This window comes from Pelobates fuscus, chromosome 4, assembly GCF_036172605.1.
Source record: "Pelobates fuscus isolate aPelFus1 chromosome 4, aPelFus1.pri, whole genome shotgun sequence".
Lineage (NCBI taxonomy): Eukaryota > Metazoa > Chordata > Amphibia > Anura > Pelobatidae > Pelobates > Pelobates fuscus.
In genome coordinates this window covers 68,103,629-68,116,367 of record NC_086320.1, presented here as the reverse complement: position 1 = coordinate 68,116,367, position 12,739 = coordinate 68,103,629, and the positions used below count along the sequence as shown (strand labels likewise).

Sequence of the window (12,739 nt, the reverse complement as noted above, 5' to 3'; positions counted from 1 at the left end):
CTGCCCCGATCTATATTCAGGGTGCCGCCATCTTTGTGTGGGTAGATGAACTCCCTGTGGGACACGTCATCTGCCCACACTAGATAGCCTGTGAGATTCCCGCTCATGCCCAGTGAAACACCTGGACATGCGAATGGGAATTTCATCTATTCATTCATTCATCAGACAGACGAATGAATGAATAGAAAAATCAGACGAACAAACAAACACTGAGTATCAGTGTTCACTTGTTCGTTCAGTTTGTTACAAGGAGGGAGCTACCGGCTTGCAGCTCCCTCCTTGTAATATGTAAAGACAGAAGCGGCAGGGAGCAGTTCTCCCCACCACTTCATAAGCCCCCCAGGTCCTCCTCTCACTCTATGGGGGTCAATATGACCCCCATAATAGCACGAAGGAGATTAAAATCTCCCGAATGCCCCTATTCGCTATACCGCTAGTAGGGGCATGTCCACTAAACAGTGAGCAGCCTGTGGCTGCTCACTGTTTAAACAATAACCTACTAAATAACAATAAGTTGGGGAGGACCTACTGTCCTCCCCCCGGCCCCCACCCCTAAAAAGTGGGTGGGGGCCCTATATAAGAATGGGGGGGAACTACTGTCCTGCCCCCCTGGCCCCCACCCCTAAGCGGTGGGTGGGGGCCCTTAAAAACAATAAAGGGGGGGGACCTACTGTCCTCCCCCCAGCCCCCACCCCTGAGCGGTGGGTGGGGGCCCAATATAAGAATGGTGGGGGGGAACTACTGTCCTGCCCCCCCTGGCACCCACCCCTAAGTGGTGGGTGGGGGCCCTTAAAAACAATAAAGGAGGGGACCTACTGTCCTCCCCCCATCCCCCACCCCTGAGCGGTGGGTGGGGGCCCTATATAAGAATGGTGGGGGGACATACTGTCCTCCCCCCCGCCCCCACCCCTGAGCGGTGAGTGGGGGCCCTAAAAACAATAAGGGGGGGACCTACTGTCCTCCCCCTGGCCCCCACCCCTGAGCGGTGGGTGGGGGCCCTAATAAACAATAAGGGGGGACCTTCTATCCTCCCCCCGCCTCCACCCCTGAGCGGTGGGTGGGGGCCCTAGAAAAACAATAAGGGGGGGACCTACTGTCCTCCCCCCCTGGCCCCCACCCCTGAGCGGTGGGTGGGGGCCCTAAAAAACAGTAAGGGGGACCTACTGTCCCTCCCCCCAGCCCCCACCCATGAGCGGTGGGTGAGGCCCTAGAAAAACAATAAGGGGGGAGATCTACTCTACTCCCCCCGGCCCCCAGCCCTGAGCGGTGGGTGGGGGCCCTAATAAAAAATAAGGGGGAGGGACCTACTGTCCTCCCCCCTGGCCCCCACCCCTGAGCGGTGGGTGGGAGCCCTAATAAACAATAAGGGGGAGGGACCTACTGCCCTCCCCCCGGCCCCCACCCCTGAGCGTGGGTGGGGGCTCCTAAACCACCCCCCTAATCAAGGTGACTAGGGGTCACAAGCCCCTAGTCACCACCCCCCACCCAAATAAAACTATCCCCTACCTACCCCCTCACCCTAAAAATAATGAGGGGGGGATAAAATAACTAACCTGTAAACAAAAATTAAACTTACCATTTGGCTTCTTCTTTTTTATAAAATCTTCATTTTTCAGCCCCAAAAGAGGCCAAATAAAAAGCCATCATACCCGTCGAACTTAAAATAAAATAAAAAACCCTGAGCGCAAAAAAAATAATCCATCTTCACCCATGGAGGGCTCCGCGCAGACTGAGCTCCGCAGGGCGGGGGAAGGCTAATAAAGCCTTGCCCTGCCCTGCAATTAGGCTAAGAACACTCTGATTGGTTGGTTTAAGCCAATCATAGTGCTCTTTGTCATTTTACAGAGTGTGGGAAAATTCCGAAGAATTTTCCCACACTGTGTAAAATGACACAGAGCACTCTGATTGGGTGGCTTGAAATCCATCCATTCACAGTGCTCTGTGTCATTTTACACAGCGTGGGAAAATTTCAAAGAACTTTCCCACGCTGTGTAAAATGACACAGAGCACTCTGATTGGGTGGCTTGAAATCCATCCAATCAAAGTGCTCTGTGTCATTTTACACAGCGTGGGAAAATTCCAAAGAACTTTCCCACACTGTATAAAATGACACAGAGCACTGTGATTGGTTAGATTCCAAGCCCACCAATCACAGTGCTCTTTGTCATTTTACACAGCGTGGGAAAATTCCAAAGAACTTTCCCACGCTGTGTAAAATGACACAGAGCACTGTGATTGGATGGATTTCAAGACACCCAATCAGAGTGCTCTGTGTCATTTTAAACTGCGTGGGAAAATTATTTTGAATTTTCCCACACTCTGTAAAATGACAAAGAGCACTCTGATTGGCTTAAACCAACCAATCAGAGTGTTCTTAGCCTAATTGCAGGGTGGGGCAAGGCTTTATAAGCCTTCCACCACCCTGCAGAGCTCAGTCTGCGCGGAGCCCTCCATGGGTGAAGATGGATTAATTTTTTAGCGTCCTTTTTTCTTATTTTCGTCTTGTTTTTTTTTTGCGCTCTGGTTTTTTATTTTATTTTAAGTTCGACGGGTATGATGGCTTTTTATTTGGCCTTTTTTGAGGCTGAAAAATGAAGATTTTAGAAAAAAGAAGACGCCAAATGGTAAGTTTAATTTTTGTTTACAGGTTAGTTATTTTATCCCCCCCTCATTACTTTTAGGGTGAGGGGGGTAGGTAGGGGATAGTTCTATTTGGGTGGGGGGTGGTGACTAGGGGCTTGGGACCCCCAGTCACCTTGATTGGGGGGGGATTTTTATTTAGGGCCCCCACCCGCCGCTCAGGGGTGGGGGCCAGGGAGGGAGGACAGTAGGTCCCCCCTTATTGTTTTTTAGGGCCCCCACCCACCGTTCAGGGGTGGGGGCCGGGGGGAGGACAGTAGGTCCCCCCTTATTGGTTTTTAGGGCCCCCACCCACCGCTGAGAGGTAGGGACCGGGGGGAGGACAGTAGGTGTCCCCCCCTTATTGTTTTTTAGGGCCCCCACCCACCGCTCAGGGGTGGGGGCCAGGGGGGAGGACAGTAGGTCCCCCCCTTATTGTTTTTCTAGGGCCCCCACCTACCGCTCAGGGGTGGGGGCCAGGGGGGAGGACAGTAGGTTCCCCCCTTATTGTTTTTTAGGGCCCCCACCCACCGCTCAGGGGTGGGGGCCGGGGGGGAGGACAGTAGGTCCCCCCTTATTGTTTTTTAGGGCCCCCACCCACCGCTCAGGGGTGGGGGCCAGGGGGAGGACGGTAGGTCCCCCCCTTATCCTTATTTAGGGCGCCCACATGCCGCGCAGGGGTGGGGGCGGGGGGTGGACAATAGGTCCCCCCATTGTGATTTATAGCCCCCACCCACCGCGCAGGGGAGGGGGCTGGGGAGGGGAGGACAGTGGCCCCTCCCGATTGTCATTTAGGGCCCCAACCCGTCGCCCATGGGTGTGGGCTGGGGGGGGAGGACAATAGGTTTCCCCCTAATTGTTATTTAGGGGGCCCCCACCCGCACGTGCAGGGAGGGGGGCGGGCGGTTAGTAGTTGTTTTTTTTAAAACAGTGAGCATCCACAGGCTGCTCACTGTTTAATAGACATGCCCCTACTCGCGGTATAGCGAGTAGGGGCAGATTATTTACTAATGCTAAGTAATCTTCCCTTAGTATTAGTAAATGTGGCTGAAAGACCAATTTAGGTCTTTCAGCCTTTTAGTAGATAGCTCCCTAATACCGTGGGAATTAGGGAGTTATCTACTAAGCGGCTGCAAGATGCAGCCACAGCACGAATAGGATCGGAGTTTCATTCAGTCGAATGAAATTTCGAACCGAACAAAGTCCCGAATTGCGTCCTAACACGAATGGAGAAACTCTTCTCATTCTGTTAGGATGCAATGTCTAAGTGACAGGACGTTTGGCAATACTGACAGGAAGCATCGTGGGAACAGGGAGGAAGGTAGGGATCATGGGAAAATTGCTCTGACCAGCGGAAATGAAGCACACTTTGCTCCTCCGCTGGTCAGAGCTGGTCAAGCGGAGAAATCCCCCATAAGACAAAGAGTCCCTACTTTGTCTTATGATTTTAAAGAAAACTAAAGAAGACAGGAAGAAAAGAAGAACAGATCCTGAGAGATGGGGAGAAGAGGAAGAGATTGAGGAAAGGTAAGTTCGGCATGACAGTGCCGCTTTAACCTAGTAACCTCTACACAAGTACAACCATAATTATTATGCTTGGTACATGCCACAACCAACATGGCATACGTGCTAATGGTAGCTGTTAAATTTTAACTGGTTTAATAATACTACTGTGTGCAAGCAGTGAAAATTAGCCATATCTATTGTAAACCTTTTAAGTGCATCTGGTCTACCAAATGATTTTAATTACTATTGTAGAGAAAAAACTCCCATTGTTGACATATATATGTGGAGTTCAATTCTTATCAGCAGACAGTTTGATACAAAAAACTGCTGCTTCATCACATTTTGGCAGATCAATTTACTGCTGTTCAGTGATAGATCGGCCAAAGTGAAATTGACTGCACCAAAGTACCTCAATATAAACACTTGTATCGCTGGCTAATCACATTGGAATGTAGCGAATTTCAATTCTTTATAAAACCTACAGGTGTATTTTTGGCCTTTTCCAATGGCCACTCCACCAGCAAGGTTTGCATTATGTTTTTATTTAAGTATCTATTTTCTTTTTATGTGTTTTTGCTCAGAGTTTACACAGGAGACACCTATAGCCATTTATTTTTAGTTTTGCAGACAGAAATCGATAACAACAAACAGGTCTTTAAAGCTTAAGTACTCACGCGAAACTTAGCAGACTCCCAGTAGTTTTTTCTTGTTTGTTTCCTTTCCATCTAGAAATATATATTAGTAATAAATGTCAGTCAGCTTTTCTTATAATAATGTTGCTCATATGCATTTTAATTAGTGCCAATCCAAAAGCTTGTAAATGAATTAGCCATAGTTTGACATAATTCCCATGATGCATTTGTGCATATACACAAATACCTGCAGTCAGCAAATTCAATGAGGCACATGATATTGTCAACTCTCCTCTTCACATACATTATATTTGTTAAACAGACCCCGTTTCCCGTGTATTTGGGACAATCACTACAATAATGTGTGTCTTTGAGAGTGATTAATAAAATCTATGTCTTTATGTAAAAATCCAATTTCAGAACAAGATTTAGAAATGTTAAACACACACAGTATTTAAAAAAATATGTTTGTGTAGCAAATATATTTGTATATTTGAGTCACTCGTTACTTGGGATTGTAGGGGCGCTTTTATGTTTGAGTACTGGGATGCCAAACAGCCCCAAAGAAGAATGTATTCATTTATACTTTTTTCCTTTTGTTTACATTGGTGCATGATCATGTTTGATGTGCCTTACTGGAAATATGTATACGTTGCTGAATATGTAAGCACCAAATCAACTTTAGCTTAATGAAGCAGTTTGGGCATATAGAACGTGCTCCTTCCGTCACACTGTTCAGTTTTCTGCCATTTAGGAGACAAATAACTTTTTTTTCTGTTTGTGCAGCCCTAGTCAAACTTCCCCCGGCGGGGATACAACATCCTTGATTCACTTTCAATCAGCTCTTACTGCACAGTGTGTTTACTTTACTTCAGTGTGTTTCTTATCTCCTGTTCATTGAACTATAATTATACACACAAGACTCATGCGGGTTCTATTAGGCTATTAACTGAGCAGGAGATACGGAATGCTAAATTAAACATATGTTGCTGTAAGGGAAATGAAAGAATTTAGACTTTTTTTTCAGAATGTGTGCATGGAAGCTCTGTGGGGCTGAGTCAAGGGAGGTGTAGTAAGGATTGCATGCACAAAGTGATTTAACCAAATGGCAAATGATTAAGTAGTGAGCTTGCAGGGACATGATCTATACACCAAAACCATTTTTTCAAGGTAATGTTGTTTTGTTGCTTAGAATGTCCCTTTAAGTATCATATAATGGGAATCAAATTAGTACAATCTAGTACTGTCTTTTATTGTTTTTGAGAATATTTATAATATTTATAATTTATATAATTATATTTATTTATAATATTTAACATACGTATTACACATTAAAATATTGAGTCAAATTATGTCTCTTTAAATATGTTGAATTGAGACAGCTATAAAATATGGTGCATATAATTACAATTTGCTTGATATCACATTATACGTACTATTATGTCTCCACCCTTTATAAATTGCAGCCGTGGTTGAAATACAAATATGTCCAGTAGATATATAGCATCACAAACATAGTCCATGGCCATCCAATACAACAGGTTGGTAGATGTTTGAAAAGGAAAGACACATCGCAGAGGAATGAACCAACAATTCCAGTTAAACGATAAAGCAATAAGGAATAACCAAAACACATAGTGTGGATCTAAGAAAAGAAAAAAAAAACATAGCAAGATGCAAAAATGTTTAACTAAATTCTTAAAAAGTCTGTTTTATAATGCACAAAGTTTCAATGGTAGACATTGTGTTCTCGTAGATGTAGGTATCAAATAAATACATGCACCTGAATTGATAGAACATACTTTATTTAGTGCAAGATAAAAGTGTATAGCATTGAATCACCAGTAGAGCAATGAGAATTATACAAACTAATACCATCGAGGCACTCATTCTGCTTCCTATAATTCAACTACTGACCAAAACACATTTTAGCAGCCTCTTTAATGCGCCGAAGGTTGCCTATGCTTAACCTGATGTGAACAATATAAATGTTTCTATGTATCTATGTGCATGTAGTGTACAATGTGTGTTTGATAGGTAATCAGTGAGCTCTCTACATTAAAATAAAGCTGTACCAGGTGAGCAAAGAATGAGTTTGCTGCCTTGGTACTAATATAGCAAATCATCTTTATTACAATACAAGGTTTTATTGAATATGAATCTTGATCTTGTACAGAAATTTATATTGTCTGTTGAAATATATATATATATATTTAAAATAAAAAAATAAAAAACATAAAAAAATAATATATATATATTTATTTATTTTAAAATTTTATTTTGCAATACAGGTTGTGAGGAAAGATCTGATTTGCAGGTTTACAAATTATGAGAATGGTTATTGTATATTAACATACGGCTCAATTCACCCACACTTGTGGTCTCCTGGATACATTCAAACACATTTAGGGTAGATAAATTAAAGATCCTGCAATGTTGTGCAGTGTTACTCTGAGTGATGTCCATAAAGTTTATTTGCATTCCATCCGTGGAAACCCTGGAATGAATGGTTGGACCTCACCGGCTGTATATAGACTAAGTGATTTTGGCACAGTTTGGATATAAGTGCATTTATGTTTGTGAGTGTGTTTTTATCACTTTTGGTGTTGTTTTTTTTTTTTTATATAATAAATGTATGGCACCATGATATTTGTCTTGTTTTTCCTTATATATTGACCCTCTGACCACAACTGATTTTATTGTGGTTTGTATATATTTTGATACTGGTACTTTGTGCCGTATGATATATATATTAAAATATTATTTTGCATTTATTTCATTCTTCTTAGAAATCTGATACCACAGAGATGTTTCCAATAGACAGAATAAAAAATTAAGCTCTATGTGTTTCATGCTCTGTCGCTCTTAATCATAGGCATCATAAGTATATTTTTTCACTCTGTCTCTTTGACCCCCTGTTTTTTTTTAAAGAAGAATGGAATACATGCAATTTAATATTTTAAAAAAAAATTCTCTGGTGGTTCTCTTCAAATCTGAAATGGGAGCTTACTGGGTGCAGAAGTATTCCTTGTGCTTGTTCTCTACAACTTCAAAAACTTTGAAGCTACAAATCAACATTTTATTTGTTTGTTTTAAATGAGGAAATTCACAAGCAATGCATGATTTATGGAACCCTGTTTGAAATCACGTTGGACAGTATTGGAGAGTGTAATAAATGCAAAACTGTATATAGCTGAAATATTTATTTTCAATAATAAAATACAGCAAGATAGGTAGGTTAAGAGCATTCAGTTTATTTTGGTTAGTGGTTTAGTCCTGCAACGAAACTAAGCAGATGGGGGAGCCTATGCCCTGGGCGCCGTAGGAATAGGCGCTCTGTGCTGGCGCCGGTGCCCCACCCGACCCCCACCATAGCAGCAGCCACAGAGACACACTCCTGTTCCCCTGGCCCAACAATACCTTGACAGCATCCACTGCTAAAATCAGATGCATGCTGTGGGGAAAGCAGGAAGCAGTCCCTGCTTTCCAACCATTAGAAAGCAAGGAATGTGCTCAAGTCTCATCTAGTTTCCCTGCCTCATTTGTCCATAAAAATAGGACTCAGGAGGCAGCTTTGGTTACTGTGTGTGTGTGTGTGCCTGTTACTGTATGAAACTGCGTGTGTGCCTGTAACAATGTAACAACTGTGTGCCATTGACTGTATGTGGTGTGTGCATGTGTCTGTGTGTGTAACTGTATCTTACATAGTGTATTTGTCTGAATACTGTGTGACTGTGTCTATCTCACTCTGTGCATCTGGATGTGTGACTTTGTGCGTGTATGTGACTATGTGTGTGTCTGTGCCTGTATTTGTTTGTTTGACTATGTGCATGTGACTGTTCATCTGTGTCTACGTATGTGACTGTGTGTCTAGGTATATGTACGTGTAAATGAGTTTGTGTACAATCATGTATTTATGTTGTGACTATATGTGGTTGTGTGTCTGTGTATGTGACTGTGTGTCTAGGTATATGTACGTGTATATGACTGTGTATACAATTGTGTATTTATTTATGTTGTCACTCTATGTGGTTGTGTCTGTGTATGTGACTGTGCCTGTCCATGTTTTTATGTGAGTGCATGTATAATTGAATATCTATGTATGAATGCATGTCACAGTGTATGTATGTGGGGGGCAAAAAAATGCAAAGAGGGTTAAGAAACAAACAATAGGTAAGGAGGTTTAGGAGAAACACAAAAAAGTGAGAGGGTTTAAGAAATGCACAAGGCTGAAAGCAGAATTAGGAGAAACACATAAGAAGAGACAAGAGATACACACACACACACAGGGATGAGTGGGTGTTAAAGAGACACACACATTTTTAAAAATTATGAGGATTGCTAACATAGATTTCTGCCTCTGTTTTAAGGTATAAGGAAGTTTATCATTAGTTTATCTTTGGGTGTTCTAGTGTTCTATTTTTGTGGAGTACAGTAATAAGTTACACCACTCGTTCTAAATATCTATAATACTAATATTAGGACAAACTCCAGGTTTGTTACTGTAACAAAAAAATCCCCTTGTAGCTTTGCACTAATATGGTTATGTGAATAGTTGGTATTTAACAATAATTCATACTGAATTTCAAATTTTAGAATAAAACAGCCGAACTAAAAATATAACTGACTTTCAGAAATCTCCCACTTTGGGTATTTTAACTTAAAATGTTAAATTTAATTTGAAGTCATTTTTAACAATTTACACTTCAATAGAGGCAGTGGTAGGCAACATTCAGCACTCCAGTTTTTTTGGACTACTTCTCCCCTGATGTGTTGCAGCATTATGGCTGAAAGAGCATTATGCTAGATGAGGTTCACAACATCTGGAGTACCAAAGGTTGCCTACCCAGGTCTACAGTTTGAAAGACTCATTTCAATTTCCTTGTATCAATCGAAACATGATGAAGTGGCCTACCTGTATAGCCATCTATTGTATATGGAATCTTGAGACGCTGAAGGCGCTTTTTAAATGAGGGTCTCTTAAATTTACAGCAAAGCATGTCACAGTAATGTTCTTCATCTTGTACAGGTGGACTTTGATCTTCAGTTGCCTTCTCCTTTTCTTCCTCCTTTATAGGTAGTGGTGGTGGTGGTGGTGGCTTTGGAGGTTTAGGCTTGACAACAGCTGAAATTATAACTTCCAGTGTTTGACACATACATACATTTACATAAATACTTGCAAGCATGGATCATCTGAATAATTTTGTTTGCTACAAAATAGTAGCAGGGAAAACCATGAGACTAGCTGTCGGTTTTCAAACTCAAAGCACAATATTTGCTACAGTGTGCTGTAGTGCTTATGGTGCCAGGAGTACCCTAGCAAACTCTCATTGTAAGGTATAAAACCATTTTAGAATGGTTGCCTTGCAGTGCGGGACTCCCTCACTCTCACTTAATCAGCTAAGCCCAGCACTGGGGGACTTTGCTCAGACAGAGAGATTCCTGGGCACCCTTGGCACCGTATCCATTACAGTTTGCTGTAGTGTTGATGGTTCTCAGATTGTTCTTTTAATTAACATTTTGCAGATCAGGATTTTTTTAAATTTGAGGTTAGCCTTTAAAGGAACAATTTAGTCACCAAAACAGCTACGGCTTATTGTATTTGTTCTGGTGAGTGTAATTTTTGCATTAAACACTGTGTTTTCAGAGAAAATGCAGTGTTCATATTACAGCCTAGTGACTGTGTCTATCTCACTCATCAGATGGCTACTAGAGGTGCTTCCTGAGGCAGTGGTGCACTGTGTGCAGCACTGCCATTCAGTGTCTCCACCCTCTTCATGGAGACACGGAACTTTCCTCATAGAGATGTATTGATTTAATGCATCTCTATAAAGAGATGCTGATTGGCCAGAACTGTGTTTGGCTTGTGCTGGCTCGGCCCCTGATCTGCCTCCTTGACAGTCTCAGCCAATCTTTTGGGACAGCATTGTGATTGGCTGAGATAATCACTTCTGATGATGTTAGCCAAGCAGTCAGATCAGGGACAGAGCCAGCAGCAGCAGACTGGAATAAAAGTAAGATTTGTACTATATGTATGGGAGCAAGGGGTAGTCAGGGTGGCTAAATGGTAGTTTAACACTATAAAGTCAGGAATACATGTTTGTGTTCGACTCTATAGTGTTCCTTTAATCATTTGTACATACCTACATATCCTTGCTAAATTATCCTGTATTAAACACTATTTGGATTTTTTAAATCATCGATCAGTTTTTGTTACCATCAGTACATTTTTTCAAAAAATGTAATTATAACTGAAAATTACATGTTGTAGGACTTGACTCAGCTGAAGAAAGATCCGCGTCCGATAATTTTTCTTTGTAATGGCTGGTTCTTGCCCGCATACGTTTAATGAGATCGTGAATTTGTGCTTCGGCATATTCACTTGTAATTGCGTCCTGCTCATCTTTATCATCTCTGTAACAAAGAACACAAAAACATTTTTGTAGATACTCACAACTCTTTGGACTATTAAATAAAGGTTTCTTCTGTATCACCTGCAGCTATATTATATGTGTGACGATACGGCCTTGGCGTCTCTGTTACCGAAAGCGCAACAGTTCAGCCCTAATATCGCCTGTGGGTATTTGCATTAACTTCCACAGCTGATCGCCATACTAAATGCTATGACCTGGGCTTTGAGATGCTTTCTCCACTGGCAATACAGGATTTACTGCCCTGATCTCTCCAGCTACTACAATAAATTATTTTTGACAAAAAGCTTCTATCGATTCTCCTATGTGCGATCGCAATATAGCAGACAGTGTTATGGTACTTTTACAAAGTAAACCAAAATGTTTAAATGTCTATCTGTTCCTGTCCAAATCAATAAATTGAATTGCGTATATACGCTGAAGTAATTAAGTCTGACACACAAGGTTCAGGTTAAAATAACTTCGAGAAAGTTTATTGGCAAGTGAGGTAAAAGCGGGCGCGCAGGCCCTTTTAAGAGGCATTTTGCGTCATCATTGATTATTAGAATATCAGCAAATAAACATCATCAATTGGATTAATTGTTAAGTGTCGGGGTTAGTGTCTTACCTATTGGTTCGTAAAATTAAGAGGTTAGTCCCGTGCCCACCCACCAGAGGTGGGATTATTCTGGACACGGGTGGGGATAAGGGGGTCCTGAGCGTCATTTTACACGGTTAATGATATCAGGCTTCATGTCCAGGTGCAAGGTCTCTTATGAATAGAACATTTCATTACTACTGTGTTCTCGTGGCCTTCAAACTATACTATCTTACAAGTCCTAAGGAGTAGCCGGCAAGTCTTAAGGAGTAGCCAGCACCTCCTGGTACTTGTCCTTGTAGGAAACACAGTCTTTGTCTACTGTACTAATTGGGTTGAGAAGTTCAGTCACATAAGGTAGTTTTAAAATGAACAAGTTAAGTCATGAGGACAAAATGGAGGATTAAAGACGTCAGGTTAGGAAGACAAAATGGAGGAAGAAGTCAGGTTAGGAGGACAAAATGGAGGAAGAAGTCACAGTATATTATTAAAATGGAGTTAGTACAATAATTCAATACAAGTACAATAAAAGATTTTAATAATCCCACATCAGTCCCCCCTATGAAATGTTAGATTCTAAGAGATAAAACTTTATTATGTTAGTATCAGAAGACGTGTTAACCCAAAGGCACAGAAACCCCGTGGCCGCTAGCTAGGTGTTAATGCAAAGTGCAAGTCTGTCCCTAGAGCTGACCCTAATAGGCTAACTCATCCATCAGTATGGCTCTCGAACACTTCACACCCATGGGTGTCCCATGGCAGCTAACCCACCACTTCTCCACACGGGGCCTTTACCATTCACTGACAGATGCTGTCCCTAAGCTAGTCCCTTCCTAGAATTCCTGCACTTTATCAACAAAAGGGATTGTTTGCAGCGGCAGACAGGGTGAGTTGACGTCTTGGAAATCTTGGTCGTCAACTTCGAGATGGGTAAAAGTGGGTGCCGCTTGGTCAACAGTCTTCATGAGGGATTT

At 42.1% G+C, this 12,739-nt stretch overlaps 1 protein-coding gene across 1 annotated transcript in view; it reads right to left on the bottom strand.

Moving 5' to 3' along the window:
* Positions 1-12,739, bottom strand: part of CNGB3 (cyclic nucleotide gated channel subunit beta 3) — a 201,378-nt gene that overhangs the window by 75,264 nt on the left and 113,375 nt on the right. Inside the window, exons 5-8 of the mRNA XM_063450337.1 lie at positions 11,020-11,171; positions 9,673-9,882; positions 6,194-6,402; positions 4,800-4,850 (exon numbers count right to left, since the gene is read on the bottom strand). Of these exons, the coding sequence (XP_063306407.1) occupies positions 4,800-4,850; positions 6,194-6,402; positions 9,673-9,882; positions 11,020-11,171 (622 nt within the window). The remainder of the gene's footprint in view (positions 1-4,799; positions 4,851-6,193; positions 6,403-9,672; positions 9,883-11,019; positions 11,172-12,739) is intronic.